Consider the following 18,027-nt stretch of genomic DNA (forward strand, 5'->3'; position numbering starts at 1 on the left):
TTACGCTCTCTGACATGCCAATATTATTTTCTTCACAGAAACCAAATTAATATACAAAAGACTACATGTATTTTTAAATTGTTACATTCATATGTTACTCAGACTTGGGTTTTTTTTCCTACTTTTCCTTGGAGATCACTAGAAGCAACAATATTTCAGACTTATTGAAATGCCTAGAGAAATAGGTCTTTCTCCTTGAGAGATTTGTTCCAAGCTAATACTACTTTCTGCCAGTGAACATGACAAAGGACAGAGACAAGAGGAACCTGGTAACTGATAGAAAATAACCCAGTAATGGATGAGAAAGCAAATTAATAACATAGTGACGTGATAAGTCATACAAATTGTTTCTTTGCTCTGAGCGAAAGGGGAAGCATGGCTTGCTGTCTGACAGAGTAGGTCACTTTGATGGCACACTTCACCAGCCCTGCTGGCCCACCAGAAGATATTTGATTTCATTTATAAGGTAATGTTTGCTTCAAAAGACCAGTCTCATTCATGCTTTCCCTGCTATTCCTTTTTAAATATCTAATCTAACATCCAAGCCTCTGAAGTTGTTTTCTTGTCACAAAAAGAATGCAGAAGAGGAAAGTAACACCCACTGCTTCCTCCCTCCCACCTCCCTTTTCATAGTATTATTTACTTGTGTCTCCTTCATTTCCCTTTTTGTCAGCTCTTTTCTGCAACAGTCCTCCTTCTTTCTGGCTGGGGTATTAGTGTGTGCGTGTCTGCATAGTTGTGCAAGTAATAAATGACAAGGAATAATTTTATTTTTCTTTAAATGGCATCTTCACGCTATTCTTTGGTAGTCAGATAATGATCCTGAAAAAAAGAATCTGCCTGCCAGTCAGCGGGAAGACCAGACCTGTTTGCCATGCCTAAGAATGGCTAAAGCCTTTCCTTTGCAATATTCAGCAGCCAAAATAATAGGGAAAGGGACACACAAATATCAGGTTACATGGTTATGTTTACTGGAGTTTTCTGTGCTATGGAAATAGAAAAGACCCCAGAGTCTACCACAGGTTTTCTTTCCTCCCCTGCTTTCCCTGCAGGAACCTGAACAGAAACTATGTGGTCTGCAAACTGTAAGCAGCATAAAAATGGTTTCCATCCCCATCACAAATATTTAAGCATATCTGACTTATTTTTGTTTTGACAATTTTCTGTCACTGTGTATTGGGTTTAAACTGAAAAGTAGGGTCTGCAACAGCAAGCATGGCATTGGTCCAGTGTCACTGGTACCCTGTTCCTTGTATTCAGCACAGCCTTTATGCCCTGGAGCCTTTCCCTACCTTGGGCAGTAGTTTAAGACATCTCTTAAGCTTGAGTTCAAATCAAAATACAGTTGTTCAAGGAACTGAAAAAACACACTGAAACTCATGAATATTTCATTAGTAGACAGTCTTTATTCATCCTTGCTTCAAAGCAAAGCAAAGCAAATCTTCTTGGCTTCCTCATTGTGTTCTTTGACGTAGGATGGTAACTCTGCCTTAATTTCTGCAGGACTGTGCAGTACCTCACATCAAAGAGCTGCCATTTGTATCAGTATGGAAACTCCTGCAGTGCTGAACTTACTCTGCAGTTTGCAAGCTTCTTGGCTGCCCTTTCTGCCTGCCTTGCAGAGGACATGTGGCTGCAACTTCATCTGCAAATGCAGAAAGGGTGACAGCGTAAGAAAGTTGAGAGCCAAATCAGCTGTGGTTTGTGGTATGTCTTCTTTTGCTTCCATTTTCTGCCAATGTAATTGTACCCACCTCACACATACAAAACCATATACTTCAGAGCACTGGGCATATATCTGTTGTTCACCTATGATTTAAGTCCTTTTTCCCTCCACTAATGAATTAATCACCAAGCATGCTTTATATGTAACCACAGACAAGACACTCTCCTAGTATTAATCATTGTATCTTCTTTGTTTTTAAAAGAACTATGTTTTTTATGTGAGGAAAGGAACTAGCTGGGGCTGGGATGTGTTCTGTGCTTAGAAAATGCCTATAGTAATTTGCATGGATAATTCAATACCCTGCCCTCATCTGTGGTATGTCAATTGTACATCCACTCTCTGATGGATTTTTCTCTCATGCAAAACAAATACAAACTGGATTCTTGAGCATGTGAAAACAAAAAAGAAAACAGGTAAGAAAAGTAGTTTAAAACAATGTAGAATACACTAATAACCAAATTATAAGCTATTATAAATCACATACCTATATTGTGTCACTTTAAGTTTAAAATAAAGTGCAGTTCGTATTAGTTGACCATATATTTTACCACCACCAAAATTTGGGGGAAGTTTACCTTCATTTGCTTGTAAAAAAAATATCTGCAATGGAAATAGTGCTGGGCCTAGCCCCGGCCATGTCTGCCTTCCAAAGTCCTCCAATACTTATCGAATAATTATTGGTAGTGATGTAACACAATTTGGAACAAACAAACTGATCAGGCCCCTGCCTATAATGGCTCTTTTTTTTGCTGTGGGTACATGTACTGCTGAAGACTGCTATGAAGTTTTCTGTGACATCTCCCAGGTTTGTTATCAGAAGTAACAGGCTTTAGGTTCTCTCCGTTTCACTGGGGAAGCTTTGGAGAAAGCCAGTGGTCCCCTAGTAAAATGGAGAGAACCTCAGGCCTGTTTGCTCTGATAACAAACCTGGGAGATGTGCTGCTGATGGCTGCTATGAAGATTTTTATGACATCGTATAAAGATCAAAGCTTTGTCTGCACACAGGTCACACTGAACAACACTAGTAATCCCTACTAGCTGATCTCATACCAGGACTCTGGTTACTAACACCAAGCCACATGTGCAGACTGAGCAGCATCTTATCATCCCTCTGAACGCCAGCAAGTGCCACCTCCACTAACGCTTACCAAGGAAGAAACTTTGGTCAAAGAGACACCTTTGCAGTTCTAGAGCAGCTGCAATTGTTTTGTTTAACCTGCTTTTTAAAACCAGAATTAGCCAAGCACTACAATCTCTTAGGGTAGAGGATGTCATACATGTAAAAAGGTGCTCTTATGATATAGCAACTTCTTCCAAGAACAGGAAATAGCCTAACTTTGCTAGAAAAATCATTAAGTATAAGCAGCTGCAGTCATTCTGTGCTTGTATAACTATTTACATTAAAAGTTACACTGCTCATTTAATTACAAAACATTAACAAAAAGGATTGTGTAGACAGGCCTCATACACATGTATTTTCAAACGTGTACAAGAGGGAAGAGTTTTAGTAAACTAAATTCAAGCAGTACCACTGCCTCACATAAAACAGCAGTGGTCTTGTGGCTTGCAGCTGCTTAATCACATCAAAGATGAGCCCAATCACAGGTTTGCAACACATTACCATACACTCAAAAACCTTTCTCTTTACTCAGGTCTACAGCATTTTACACAGTTTCTTGGAGATGTCATTAGAATCTCTTTCCTTGTCTTGTCCCTAAGCAGCTCTTACACCATTCTTCCTTCTGTTCTCATAAGAAACAAGTTTCATTTTCTCTGAAGTCCTTTGAGTTTTACGTAGTAGTTACAAAGTAGTTAAGACGGACAAGTTTTTCTTCCTATAATTTTTTTTCTCCTTTTTTATTCTGGTATTTATCAAGCTGATTATTTACATTTATTTTATTAAAATATTTTAAATGTCTATTGGCATGATAAAAGTTTTTTTAGTAAAGAAAATAGATTTAAGGGAGTGAATTTGTCTTATTTCCATTTTCTTATGGAATATTTCTTGAAAAACATGTACTTGTTACACAAATCAAAAGAATTTGAGACAAGACTGCTGCCTATGGTAAAAATCTCTCTAGCAGAACCATGTCACGATTTATTGAAACCTAAATATTGCAAGTTTTTTACATTAGAATATAAAATTTCCTTTAAAAAGAGAAACTTGATAGATTGTAATCCTCTAATAGCATATTCAGCTGCCATTGTCATTTATTTGTTGATTGAAATAATAACATATTACAAACAAGCCATAAAGAAGAAAGGATGCAAACTCACATCCATCTTGGAGAAGGCAAAGGAGAATCTGAGGAAGCCCAGGCCGCTCAGCTGAACTGCACTCCCCAGGAATGTTATGGACTGAATTCTCCTACAGGAAAGATAACAAGGTGATTTGGAACAGCCAGCACAGAATTATCAAAGGCAAATTATGCCTCAACAACCTGATTGCCTTCTGTGATGAGATGACTTGCTCCAGGGTGAAGGGAGAAACACTGAATGTGGTTTACTTTGATTCTAGCAAGGCCTTTGATACGGTCTCCCATTATCTCCTTACAGCCAAATTAGTGAGGTATGGACTCTATAAGTGGGTGATAACGTGTAGAAAATCAGCTGGACCACTGTGCTCCAAGAGTTGCAACCAACAACATGAAGCAGAGCTGGTGACTGGTTGTACAAGTAGTATCCCTCAAGGATTCATAGTGTAGATAATACAGTTTAATATCTTTATTCATGACCTGCGTGGTGGGATGGAGTGCACTCTGAGGAGGTTTGTAGGCAATATGACATTGGAGGGAGCAGCTGTTATGCTGGGACAACAGGGCTGCTGTTCAGTCGGATCTGGATAGGCTGCAGAATGATCTGACAGAAACTCATGAAGTTCAACAGGGCAAACAGGATCTGGGATCTTGCATCTTGCATCTGAGACAGAATAAATGGTTTGTATTAGCAAAATTGTAGCCATCTGTTTGGGGACAGTGTTTATTCCCCCCATTCCACACTTGTGAGGCTGTATCTGGGGTGCTGTGTCCAGTTTGAGGGTATCCAGGACAAGAAAGGCATTGACATATTGAAGCAAGCCCAGGGAAAGGCCACCAGGACGGCTATGGGACTGCGTAACGTGCTATGTGAGAACAGGCTGAGAGATCTGCATTTGTTCAGCAGTGACAAATGAAGGTGAAGGGAGGGTTTTATTGCTGCCTCCAAATACCCAGTGGGAGAGAAGCATAGAGAAGACAGAACTGGGCTCTTGTCAGAGGCGCTTGGTGACAGGACAAGCAGCAACAGACACAAGTTGGAGCATAGAATCACAGAACAGTTTTGTAGGAAGGGCCCTTCAAAGGTCATCTAGTCCAGCCCCCTGCAATGAGCAGGGGCATCTTCAACTAGATCAGGTTGCTCAGAGCCCCATCCAGCCTGGCCTTGAATGTCTCCAGGGATGGGGCACCCATGACCTCTCCAGGCAACCTGGGCCAGTGTTTCATCACCCTCATTGTAAAAAATTTCTTCCTCATATCTAACCTGAATCTCCTCTCTTTTAGTTTAAAACCATTACCTCTTGTCCTGTTGCAACAGGCCCTGCTAAAAAGTCTGTCCACAGCTTTCTTACAGGCCCCTTTTAAGTACTGAAAGGTCACAATAAGGTGTCCCTGGAACCTTCTCCCAGGCTGAACAACCCCAAAAAGGGGAAAATTGTAGGATTTACTCCTTTGGATATTTCAGAACTGTAATGGAGGAAGTCTGTAGCAAACTGATGTGTAATGAACTGCTGACCCTGTGAATTATTTAAATGTACGTAGGGCCAGATGTTTTAAATGTTACTTTGTTTGCATACCATATGGATACATGTGAGACCTGATTTTCACAAGGACTGTACTGCTAGAGCTTCAAGATTCAATTACTGTCGTCAGCGCTCAGGGTCTTGGTATCTGGTGTTTTCTGCCCAAAACAGAAGCATCCAAAGTTAAAGGATTTTTTTTTTTTGGTAAACTAAGCTTTGAAAACTCTGTATCTTACGTTTCCATTACTTTCCTGAGACTTTTCCCGGGCTAACCTAATTGGCACCAGTTTAGCTTTTCAATGTCTCTAGAAGGAAAATGTTAGAAAGTCCTATAACGACATTGAAAGAGTGCACAAACATAACCTTCTCTCAAAACAAAACCCTCAGTAACAGTGGCAACTGTCTTAAATTAGAACATGTGGGAACAACTGTAATTCTCTAACAGCTCTTCAGCTATTGTAGTTCCTGTGATTAACCACAGTAAGCAAGAAATGCTAAAATGGCATATGCTAAGGAAGCTGTACTTTGGGGCTACAAATTGAAAAGGCTGCTGAATGCTGTAGCAGGAACTAAAATTCTTCAGAAATTTTACAAATAATAAAAATAACGGCTTGAGGAAAATGGAACTTAGAGTGTTTTTTACCAACTGAGATAAGATTTGCACCAGGCATTTTCTAACCCCCGAGCTGGAGCAATAGTGTATGGGGACAGCTCTGTCATGTCCCAGCTGACTACATCTGATGAGACAGGAGTTCAGATCAATGGAGAGACACTAGAAAATCCCAGTTTCTCTAGAAAGCTGCACACAAACAGCTCACAACTTTGAGCTGTAGCAATGACAAACCTAAAAAGGGTTAAAAGCCTTCACTAAAGGAAAAGGAAGAGCTTTGCCCTTAAAGACTATATAAGCTGCAAAACCGGCAGTTGTGGCTTGTTAAGCTGCCCGAGTGAGGGAAGTTGTAAAGGGAAGCAAAGGGCCCCAGAGGGACAGGGGACCTTCAGTGTTCCTCTGTCCAGGGAGACTTGGCTTTGTCTGAACTAACATGGACAGTGCTGCTGCTGGGTGCTGGTTACAGGGAGGTTTTCATTGGCTTGTTTATGGGGAAAAGGAGCTGTCCTGGCTTCTGCCCCTTTTAGAATTGTGACTAATGGAACTACACCTGGCTGTACTGGTTTCCCAAGCTTAGACTGGAGTGGGTTATCTGTTTTCTTTACCTTAAAAAACCAAACAAACAAAGCATCACTTAGGTTACATGTTTCATCTCTAATTGGGGCTGATAGTTTCTTTGCAGGCCTTTGGTTATGTACTGTACTTCCTCTTGAGAAACAGAAGGAAATAGGCAGAGCTTAAAATGAAATGTCTGAGTCTTTTATGCTTAAGAAATAGTTACATTGATCTTTGTAAAATAATTAAATTTTAATAATTTTTATTTTGTATTTTAAATTCTGTCTCATAGACTGTTTGGAATCTTTTGTAATGTGAAGTGCTGTGAATCTGGTAGCTCTTGATGGCACACCTGAAAACTAGCAGGTGATGCTTTCTGTCTGTAAACATATGTAGCCAGTAATCATTCCCACATACAGTTTGTATTTGTTCTTCTGAATACAGAGCAATTAAGGAGTCTGCATTTTAAATAGTTTATAGGTAGCAGTTTTGTATTTCTCCTTTTCTGTTTTATAAATGAAGGAAATGTTTTGTCTTCAAAATATTTGGTCTGGTCATTATGTATTTCCAATAAAACAGTAAATAATTTGATGTAGGTTTCACACTCCTGTGGATTAACTCACTTCAGATATTATTTATTTTCGTCATGTCTTTAAGACATGTTCTTTAAAAAAGCAGCAGTATTTTAGAACTACAGACTAGATTTAACGTAACCCAGCTTGGCTTGAAGTGACATGTACCCAAACCAATTTATAGAGTAATGGAACAATTTATGAGTCTGCCTTAGCTGAAATTAGTTTCTATGGCAGTTGGCCTAGGCAAACTCTGTGGGCCTTCTGTTCTTTGCAGCTGCAGAAAGTAATTCTAAAGGGAAATATTACCTTCCAGTAGCTAGGCAAAGCCTCACTTACAAACTATATGATATCCCTTTCCTTAAAATTAGAGACCCTAATACACCAGTAGAGTTGCTTGTGATGACCAGCGAAACAAAAAGCAAGTCATTCACATACATACTTGGAATAAAGTAACAAATTTGAAAGTGTTGTTTAAACAATAAAACTAAACAAAATTCTGGTGCAAGCATCAAAAAGATCAAATAGATTTAAAAAATGAGCTTGCTAGTCATGGTGAATCCTGGGAAATTCAAGGGAGCTCGCACCCTTTTTTCAATTTATTCTAGCTGTTGATGAAGTCAAGCAACGACAGCCATTCATTAGCACAGTCTTGCTAGATCATTCTCTTTTCTTCTCTTTCCTCTGTCCACCAGGTTCCAACTGAGAGCATCTTGGATCAGAAGTGGGACAATGTGGAATTTTTTGTACCAATGGCAGAAAAAAAGCCTGGAGCAGGCAGGACAAAACAAAATGAGGCTTTCCCCAAGCCTACCTTGCAACTTGTTAGAAGCCTGGAGGATCTTCCTTTCAGTCTCCACTGGAGCTTCCCAATACACTCATCTCCATGAAGGACAGAAAACAAGTTCATTGGAGTCAGAGCACATTCCGTGTTTGCAAAAAGATCAGCTTGATCCACTGGTTTAATAACTGATCACACTGATTTAATAAATTTTGCAAGCATGGTGAATTGACCCTAACAGTGCTCCCCTGTTCCGTCCTTGTGGAGTGCAAAAGCTTTACCTTCAGTTATCAAAAAACTCTGGACACACTGAAGGAGTCTCAAACACTTGTATACCTGTGTGGGGTGGATTTCTTTAAAGTCAAGTAGGAAGTGCTGGTCAGGATTTAAAACACACAGTAAGTCAGAGAATGAATCTCCTCTTCTATTTTCATAAGTGTTCTTACTAGCACTGAAACCTACAGATCCTGAGTAGACTTCCAAGAGCCAGCTAATTACCCACTGCAACCTCAGAAGAGGTGGTATGGTCATAATTTGGCCCTTTGGTATTCTGTCAGTGCCTGGATCATCATCGCAGCATCTAAGTTAGTTTGCTTACATGTTATCTGTGAAGTAAAACAAGCAGTTTTACCCGCAACGCAGCATGAATGCAGTTGTGGGTATAGATTGCCCCAGAGATGTCTCTCTGTGGGCACTACAGGCAACACTGTAGGAGGTTTGGTCTTAGCTCAATACTGTCCCAGAAGTCCTTTCATCTCCCAACACTGTACATGCACCATGACCACTGACATACACTCACAGTGTCATGCTATAAAAAAACTGTTAATGGACTGAAATACAACCTTTATGTTATTCCAGGCTGTATGAATAAACACCTCCCTCACACATGCACAAGTATGTCCATAAGGCATAAAGGAACAAATAGAATACCTGGGCTGTGAGCTCCCTCTGAACACAATCGGCCTGCATTGGAGGGCTCCAAAGAGGCCACCAAAGGAAAGGGCAGGCTGCCAAGACAATATGGCTAACAAGTGAAGTTTGTGGTGTCCGTGCTGGAAGGGGACGATGTCCAAGGCGCAGCCTCCAGTAAAGATTAGGGCTACAGTTAGGATTATGGTTGAGGGACGAAGAACCTGCTGCAGCAGCTGATATGGGGTCACAAAGGAGCTTCAGAGAGAACTTGGAAAGGCATTTTTTTTGTGTGGGCACTGGTGGGGTGTCCTGGTCTAAGGCTTACCTTGTGGTCATGGTTAGGGGTGAGAAAAAGAGAAAGCCAAGAGCTCCAGTTGCGGAGACACGTGAAAGAGGCTGCAAAAGGAAAGTGTGTGTTGCAAGGAGAACATGGCCGGGAGGAGTTCATGGTGCGGGCACTCGCTGTGGGTCTTGGTCTCGGCATATAGTTTCACATGAGAGTTAGGGCTGAGAGAGAGCCTAGAGCTGCCCTTGGAGTGGGGTTTGACATGGCTCAGCTTTCAGTTAGTTTTACTGCTAAGGTTTGTTTTGGAAGAAGGATCCTGGAGATGCAGCTGTAGAGGGGCTAGATAGGGGCTTTGAAGTGGAAGCGTAGGCAGCACAAGGAATTTGGCTGTAAGAACTTATCAGTGCCTGCACGGGGCTGAGGGGGGCGGGGTTGGATAGGGCTCAAACTGCAGTTTGGATTAGGGCTTGGGTTGAGAGAAAGAGTAAGACACTTGCTGCAACTGGAGAGGGGCTAGAAAGGTGCTTTGGGGGTAAAAGGATAACTTGGTTGAGACGAGTTTTTGTTGTGGGGTCTCCTTGGGTGTCCTGGTCTATGGTTCAGTGCACAGTTAGGTTTAGGGTTCAGAGAAAGACAGAGCCAGGCACTCCACCTGCAGTGGCACTGGGAAGGATCTGCTAATCAGAAGTGAAGCCTGCATGGGAAACTTGGCTCCCCTTTGGTGTGGGCAGCAGAAGAAGGCTCAAGTCTTCTGTTAGGTTTGCTTTTAGGGTTGGACTAAGAGCTAGCATTGAGAAGGGCTAGAGCTGCAGTTGGAGGGAGCCATCAAAGTGGAGGGTGGGCTGCAAGGAGAAATGGACTTCAAGAGCTTTTTGCTGTGGGCACTGGCTGAGGGGCATGTCTGAGGCTCAGCATCTGGTTGAGCTTAAACTCAGGGTTAGGTTCAAGACAAAAAGAGAGCCAAGAGCTCCAGCTGCAGTGGGACTCGGAAGGAACATGTAACTGGCAGCGTAGGCTGCAAGGGGAATTTAGTTACCAGAACTTTTTGGTTTGGCCTACTGAGTTTTAGTCCAAGGTTTAACCTTTGTTTGGGTTTATTGATATGGCTAGGGTTAGGATTAAGGTCGAAGGTCAGAGCCTAGAGCTCCAGTGGGAGAGGGATTAGAAAAGAGGTGGGCTGCAAGGAGAACTTGGCTGGAAGAATATTTTGGTGTGGGCACTAAAAGTGGGGCTAGGACAAGTCTCAGCATATAGTTAGGTTTACGCCAGGGTTAGAGTTAGGGCTAGAAGAAAGAGAGAGCCTAGCATTCCAGCTGGAGGGGAGCCAGAAAGGGGCTATGGAGGGGAAGTCTATGCTGCAAGGAGAACTTTGCTAGACTGTCTGGTCTGAGCCTTAGCCTCCTGTTAGGGTTGGAGTTACAGCTGGGTTAACTTTGACAAGGAGAGGCTAGTGCTGTGATTAGGATGGGCCTAGAAAGCGTGTGGTGCAGGAAGAACTCAGTTGCAAGAAATTTTTGTTGTGGATGCTGCTCGGCTGTCCTGATCTGAGGCTCAGCATACAGCTAGTGTGAGGGCTGGGGTTAGTGCTGGGAGAGAGAGAGATCCTAGAGCTCCAGCTGGAGGGAGGCTTGAAAGTAGCTGCTAGTGAAAAGGCTGGGCCACAGAGATAACTAGGCTGCAAAAACTTTTAGGTGGAGGCACTGGCTGAGGGGCCTGGTCTAAGGCTCAACACAACTGTCAGGCTTAGGGTGAGGTTTGAGGTTATGCTTGGCAGAAAGAAAGAGCCAAGAGCTGCAGCTGGCTTGAGGCTAGAAAGTGACTGTTCCAGGGAAGTGTAGGCTGCAAGGAGAACTTGGCTGCAAGAACCTCCTAGTGTGGGCACTGGCTGGAGGCCATGTCTGAAGTCCAGCGTATGGTTTGTGGGAAGGTTGAGGTTAAGGCTGAGAGAAAGAGAAGGCCTGGAGCTGTAGCTGAAGTGGAGCTAGAAAGGAGCTTTGAAAAGAAAGGCAGTGGGATAGAGAAAATGTGGCAGAGAACATTTTATTGAGGGAATCCTATCTAAGGATCTGTGTTGGTGTTGAGGTGGGCATTCGGACAGAGACAGCACAGAGCTGCTGTTGGAGGGGAGCTTAAAAGGGAACATGCCAAAGGAAAAGGTGAACCGTGAAGAGAATGTGGCTGTGAGATTGCTTTGAAGTGGGCACTGGCTGATGAACCTGGGCTGAGGCTTAGCATAAGATTAGGTTTCCTCTCAGGGTCAGTGTTGGAGCTGAGACAGCCCAGGTGCTCCAACTGGAGGGCAGCTAGAAAGGCTTGAAAGGGAAGTCTAGGCTGCAAGAACTTGGCCAAGGAATTTCTTGCCATGGGCAATGTTTGAGTAGCCTGGTTCCAGACTCAATTTCTGGTCAGTTTTATGTTAAGGGATAGTGTTAGGGTTATGGTTGAGGGAAAGAAAGAGCCTGGAGCTCTAGTTGAAGCGCAACCAGAGACTTCCCAAGAGGAGCATAGGCTGCCAGCGTAGTCGAATCTCTTCAAGCTACTCTTGTGTCCAGTTGCACGTATATCATGGATTCGGTGGAAAACCTATGCCTACGGTGATCGCTACAGGATAGACAGGCACAGGCAAATGTCCTGTTCTTGGTGCTTAACATTGGAGAGGACAAATCTTTGCGCCAGACCTTGTCACGAAGATAGCCCAGGCCCTTGATTTATTTTAATTCTGCTGTAAAGGTTACAGTCAACGTCTTTTTTTTCCTCTGACCATACAGCCTTCATTGGTAAGGATTCATATTTGCAGAAAAGAGTTCTTTAGAATCTAGGCCAAGATGACAAGAAAGTCTAGAAAAAAAAGAGCAACTTCCTTCCTCAGCCTTGCCTCCTCTATAATAAACCTACCAAAATGTTTTCTCTTTATTACACAGTTATAAACCAAAAAGATTCACTATATGGATTTACTCTGGAAAGAAGATGAAACACACAATATGTGACAGATGTTAGTCAGTGGATGTGTGCAGCGTTGCATGGTGTTCAGATGTCATGTTCTAAGCATAATGTGAGGAATAAAATGGGTATTGAAGTCTTTTGAAAATCTGACTTCAAATCTATATTTAAGCATCTAAGTGACCTGCTTTTATTCAAAGGTGCTGACTATTCAGCTGCTTCCATTGACTGCAGTAGAAACACAAGGAAATTTTTTATTGAATCTATTTTCAAGACAAAAATTAGAGTCTCTCTGTAACTCTTAAGTAACTCCTTGCTCAACAAACAAACAAACAAACAAACAAAACCACAAAAAAAGAAAAACAGAAAATGAAGCATTGTATCTCTATTATCTCCTGCTCTCCATAAGATGCAGAAAACAGACCATATAACAAGCCGCAGTAATTGCTTCTATGCGTGGGAATTAAACACGACAGGTGTGGACTCCAGCTACTGAAATCACAAAAGCAAAACAGAAACTGAGTGGATGCGACACTTGAACAACCGTGTTTGGTGAAAAAAATGTTTAAACTTATGAGCAGCTGTATAAGTCTGAGTCAGGGCCCTGAGTGCACCTATTGACCTTCGTTGCCCTGAGCAGCCTCACCTGGGAGCACCCTCTGCCCAACGCCTCCATCTAAGCTCAGGGAGGGCTCAGTTTAGGTCTTCACCTGAGCTTCCCTGTTTCCCTGAAAATAAAAGCTACCCCTAAAATAAGCCCTAGCATGATTTTTCAGGATTTTTGAGGATGCTCGAAATACAAGCCCTACTCAAAAAATAAGCCCTAGTTACAGTTCATAAGAAAAGTTAATTTAAATACTGTTCAGGCAGCTGTACATGTAAAAAAATAATAAGCTTTGGAGCAAAAATTAATAAGACCCTGCCTTATTTTTGGGAAACCAGAGTCTGTTGTAGACACACCTGTTTCCAGCACTGTCTTCTGCATACACTTTAGACCTTGTTGTATTCATCTTGCCTGCAGACCTGTTACTGGCCCTGTCTCCTGGATGGACTCTGTGCCTACATTGTGCCTTCCTGGATGTACCTGGTTCATCACTTCAGCTTCTCTGGGACTGCTGATGTGTGTTGTCACCAGCACCTGGCCTTGACCCCTTGGGACTGGGCCCCGCCACTGGTGGCATTGCCTGGACTGGGATGACCCTTGGCTGCTGGTTTGTCGTCTCCCTTATGAGGGAAGGCTGAGGGAGCTGGGTCTCTTTAGCTTGGAGGAGACTGAGGGGTGACCAAATTAATGTTTATAAATATGTATATGATGGAGCCGGGCTCTTCTCAGTGACAACCAATTATAGGACAAGGGGCAATGGGTACAAACTGGAGGTTCCACTTAAATATGCGAAGAAACTTCCTCACAGTGATGGTGACAGAGCACTGGAACAGGCTGCCCAGGGCGGTTGTGGAGACTCCTTCTCTGGAGACATTCAAAACCCGCCTGGACACATTCCTGTGTAACATCATCTAGGTGTTCCTGCTCCGGTGGGGGCATTGGACTAAATGATCTTTCGAGGTCCCTTCCAATCCCTAACGTTCTGTGATTCTGTGATTTGTCCGGCCTCATGGAGCAGCCCTGCTCTTGCTGCTCCATCGGGATCTGGTCACCTTGCTGAGCAATCAGCTCATGAACAAAGCAGGATCTGCAGCAGGCAGGTCAGCTTGCATGTTTGAGAAGCTGATGGATGACTTACTGTAAATGCACAGATGTAGGCTGTGTTATCTGTGTGTGTTGACCCTGAACAGTGACCACAGTTGTCATTAAGGTCCCTCATTACACAAGGGAGGAAAGCGCATGTTGTGCACAACATTTCTGAGGTGGGCAGATGTGCTTTTTGCAGGATGTCATCTATCACTGACCACATCCTCTGTGAAACATTTTGAACTTTTTTTTCCTGTGGATATGAACGGAGGAGTGCAGTTTGTAGGTGTTCAATACTTCTGCAGGAGACTGAGCTTTCGGTGCTCGCTGTACGCCGGCTGAAACCATTCGCTCTGCTCACAGGCTGGAGCTCGGTCAGGAGCAGCTGTCCTCCCTCACAGAGTCTGAGCACTCCTAGAGGTCCCTTTACGGGAACTGGAACCTTATATAAATGTTACAAAGCCTGGACAAAGTAAAGATGTGTATGATTAAATAAAGATTAGGACGATGGTGGGTTTTGTTTCCCCGAGGGCCTGGAGGCGAGCAGGAGGGTGAGAAGCGGGGCAGGGGGCAAGAACGGGCGGGCGCTGAGCCGGCTTTCGCCTCCGAAGGACCCCCTCCCGTCAGCGAGAGGAGCGACGGCGACCCCCTCTCTTCCCAGCCCTCCCTCGCACCCTCCTCTCCCGCCCCCGCTGGCTCCCGCCGCTCGACCCGCCCGGGGCCGCCGTCCGGACGCCGGCTTCCTCGCAGCGGCCGCGCAGGCGCGAGCCCGGGGTGCTGGGGGAGCATGCGCAGTGCGCGGCAGGAACCGAAACTCCGCCGCTGTTCCCGCGCCGGCCGCGGGGGCGGGGCGCGGCGGCGCGCGGTGCGTGGCGGGCGGCGGCTCCCTGCGGGGGGGCGGGGGGCAGAGGGGCGGGGCCGTGGCGCGCGAGCGGGGCCATTTCAGCGCGCGGCACCGGCAGGCAGGCCGGGATGCGCGCGGCGTCCCGCGGCTGCCCGCCCGCCGCCGGCCGCCTGCCCGCGGGGCTGCGGCGCTGAGGAGCCCCTGCACTGCTCTCCCGCCTTCCTTCTCTCTCCCGCCCCTGCCTCCGCCGCCGGCTGCGCCATGGCGGCCCCCAGCAGCATCGTGCCCGTCATGGCGAGTAAAACCAAGACCAAGAAAAAGCACTTCGTGGCGCAGAAAGTGAAGTTGTTCCGGGCCAGCGACCCGCTGCTCAGCGTCCTCATGTGGGGGGTCAACCACTCGGTAAGCGCTACGCCTGACTGCCGCCTGCCCGCCCCACCGGGGCATCGCCCCCCGGGAGCTGCGGGGGGAGCGATGCAGCGCGGCTGCGGGGGCACGGGCGGGATCGGGGAGGCACGTGCCACCGGGAGCCGCCCGCCGGCTGTCGCCCTGCGCCCCGGCGGGGCTGGGACAGCGTCCCCGGGGGCGGTGAGTGCGGGTGGGGGTGCCGGGGGTGCTGCGGCGTCCCGCGGGGGCGATGCGCGCCCGGCTGCCCGGGGGGCGCGGGGCTGCACCGGCCGCGGGGTGCCCGCGGTAGCCCGTGTCCTATCGATCCGCGGTTCCGCTCGCTGAAGAGCACCCGGGTGGTGCCCGTGTGGGGACGGTGCTGCGAGCGGAGCCCGGGCAGCTCCGCTCCTGTCGCCACCCGCGAGCGGGCGTTGCATAAATGTACTGCGGTTAAAAAAAAAAGATACTCAGTTTTTAGCGTTTAAGTGGCGAAGTTTTTACCGCCTTCCGTGCAGTTTGCTTAAGCAAGTGTCTATTGACGGCTTTGTGCTCTTGGGGGAGGGGAGGAGGGCTGGTTTTGATGTGGTAAAGCAGCAGAATTGCAACATTTGCGGAGTGCTATATCACCCTGCGGATGATGGGCTTCTCTGTCTTCAAGAGTCCCCGTAACTAGGCGCAATAACGTCGAATTGCTGCTGTTAAGCGTTAAAATTAAGAGCCTGGTAAAGATGTCACATGGTTGGGGCATTATGAGGCTCAAGTCGCAGCTTTGTATCTTTAAATAGCTGTCACGGCAGGTTAAAAGTGTAGAGCCCAAAGATCACCTAAAATCAGGTATCTGGGCACTTAAGCCAAAAACTTGTCTTCTCTTGGTGGTTCAGATGTTGGGTTTGTATGGGTTACTTCTTGCTGCTGCTTAAGTGTGAATAACTGTCAATGTGCAATTTGAGATTAGGCTACAAATTTTGTAACAGCTTCATTAAACAGGCAAAGCAGCCTGTAGTGTTAACTCAGTGTTCCTTTTATTTCCTGCATGTCCAAATCCTGTGAGGTTTATTCTTTGTGTGCCTTTTGGTAGCCTTTGCCTAAAGCCTGGAGGCTGAGCATCAAGGCTTAGCACTGTTAGATCTACGCCAAACAGCACAATGCCTGAAGTGATGATCTAGGGGGAAATGCTGTAAATGTACATACCAATACGGTATGGATGACAGAGAAGCTCTAGTGAGGTTAAATAGCCTGCTTAAGATAGCCCTGTGTGTCGGTAGGAAATGGTGACAAAGGATTTCAAGTTTTCTGTAGGTCAGTTGTAAGCCCTGACGTCCTATATCATGAGCTGATAAGAAACGAGATATTTATCTACAAAGCAAAAATATCTGCAGTTGTGGAAGTGTATAATATGCTGTTTGCCAGAACTGGGCTTAAATACATTAATTTTTCTTGCTTCTCTTTTAGTGCATTATTATTTATTTGTAGTGCATTATTATTTATTTATTGCAGCATTATTCATAGAAAAATTCCAAAATGAGCCTCCTTAATGAAAGCAAGCAAGCTGATAATTACAGGGTGAGAGACTTCTGCTGAATGGCAGTGTGCTAGCTATCTCCCTGGGGAGAGAGAGGGAGAAGGTCTCTGAGAACGCAGATCTTCCTGTTGCAACAGCATGTTGCTACATGTATTCGTACTGGAAATACCACTACTTTCAGAAGAAAGTCCTCTCTGGTGCTGTGCAAATAACAACGAAGTAAATAGTGACAAACACAACACTGTATATGACTCCTGTGATCATATGCTACTGTGGTGTACGTAGCTGTTTCCCTTAGAAAATGTATTAAATCAGCATACTGGTTCATGCACATAAATATAAAAATTGTAGACTAAAGTCCTTTCATTGGGGAGGCTCAAAGAGCAAACTCAGCAATATAGTAGGCTCAGAGAAATGCAGCTTTGTGTTCATATCAAGATGATGGTCGTGGGTGTGAGTATCTGCTGCATGCTCTGCAAATGTTGTCCTATTTCTTTACTCTGATGCGAGGTGTAATCATGAATAATGCTTTGGGCCTCATGGAAGCAAAATCCCTCTGAATGAGTGAGCATGGAAAAAGTAAGTTAATAGGATGCATCCAAATCTAAACATCTGTGTTCTTGGCTAAGGAGAGCACTGAAGTATTGCAGACTCTTCTGTTAGATGCTCACCCTGACAGTTTGTAATGCTTGATGTGGCACTGTCCAGCAAATGAAAATAAGTGTTCAGTGTGTTTGGACTCTATCAGAAGTAAGAGTTTCTCATGGGAGAAATACAAATTATGTGCATGGATTCATTAAGAACAGGAATTGAGGATCCTTAAGTTTGTTAACAGAATAAACAGAAATCTATAAGAAAAGGTTAGGCTAGGAGATGAACATATTTCATGACGATGGTAATTAAATGAACTTAGACCATAGCAGTAGTCTGAAAAATCACATTTAAGACTGCTTCCAGTGTGATGTGTATCTATTAATGAGACAACAGCAGTCTCTGAGTTTTAGTAACTGTCCTGAGAAGTACATATGTATTGAAGTGGTGAAGCTGAGATGCAGTTTCCACATTTCTACAAGATGCAGCATATATTGGAAGGAAGCACTTGATGGAGATAAAAAGGGAATAGCAGATTTTTCTGTAGTCTTTTAAACTTTTGGATGTTGGGGTCAAAATACTGCTATACATGATAGCTGAGTTTTAGAGGATTTTAAGATTTTTAAATTGAATGTGTGAAGAAGCTCCATCTAAAGAAAAAGTTAAAAGAACTGTTCTCTTAACTGTCCTGTCCTAGGGCAGAATGTGACTCTGTTGTGCTTTAACCCCAGCTGGTAACTAAGCCCCACACAGCCACTCATTCCCCCTGCTCCCCCAGCTGATGGGATGGGGGAGAGAGTCAGAAGAGTAAAAATGAGAAAACTCATGGGTTG

At 44.7% G+C, this 18,027-nt stretch overlaps 1 protein-coding gene and 1 long non-coding RNA gene across 5 annotated transcripts in view; both read left to right on the top strand.

The window, feature by feature from the left end:
- Positions 1–340: 340 nt before the first annotated feature.
- On the top strand, positions 341–8,650 carry LOC135578423 (uncharacterized). Its single transcript, XR_010469983.1, has 3 exons — positions 341–466; positions 1,504–1,707; positions 7,937–8,650. It is a non-coding gene; the product is annotated as an uncharacterized LOC135578423 (long non-coding RNA).
- A 6,096-nt stretch (positions 8,651–14,746) lies between these two features.
- The window catches only part of PIP4K2A (phosphatidylinositol-5-phosphate 4-kinase type 2 alpha), a 120,065-nt gene continuing 116,784 nt past the window's right edge, over positions 14,747–18,027 (top strand). For 2 of the 4 annotated variants that reach the window (XM_065050786.1, XM_065050787.1), the window contains exon 1: positions 14,748–15,096. In XM_065050786.1, coding sequence (XP_064906858.1) covers positions 14,956–15,096 — 141 coding nt within the window. In that variant the 5' untranslated portion in view covers positions 14,748–14,955. Of the gene's footprint in view, positions 15,097–18,027 lie in introns of all 4 variants that reach the window. The other 2 variants (XM_065050790.1, XM_065050785.1) reach the window with 2 other exon arrangements.

This window comes from Columba livia, chromosome 2, assembly GCF_036013475.1.
Source record: "Columba livia isolate bColLiv1 breed racing homer chromosome 2, bColLiv1.pat.W.v2, whole genome shotgun sequence".
NCBI classification, from domain to species: domain Eukaryota; kingdom Metazoa; phylum Chordata; class Aves; order Columbiformes; family Columbidae; genus Columba; species Columba livia.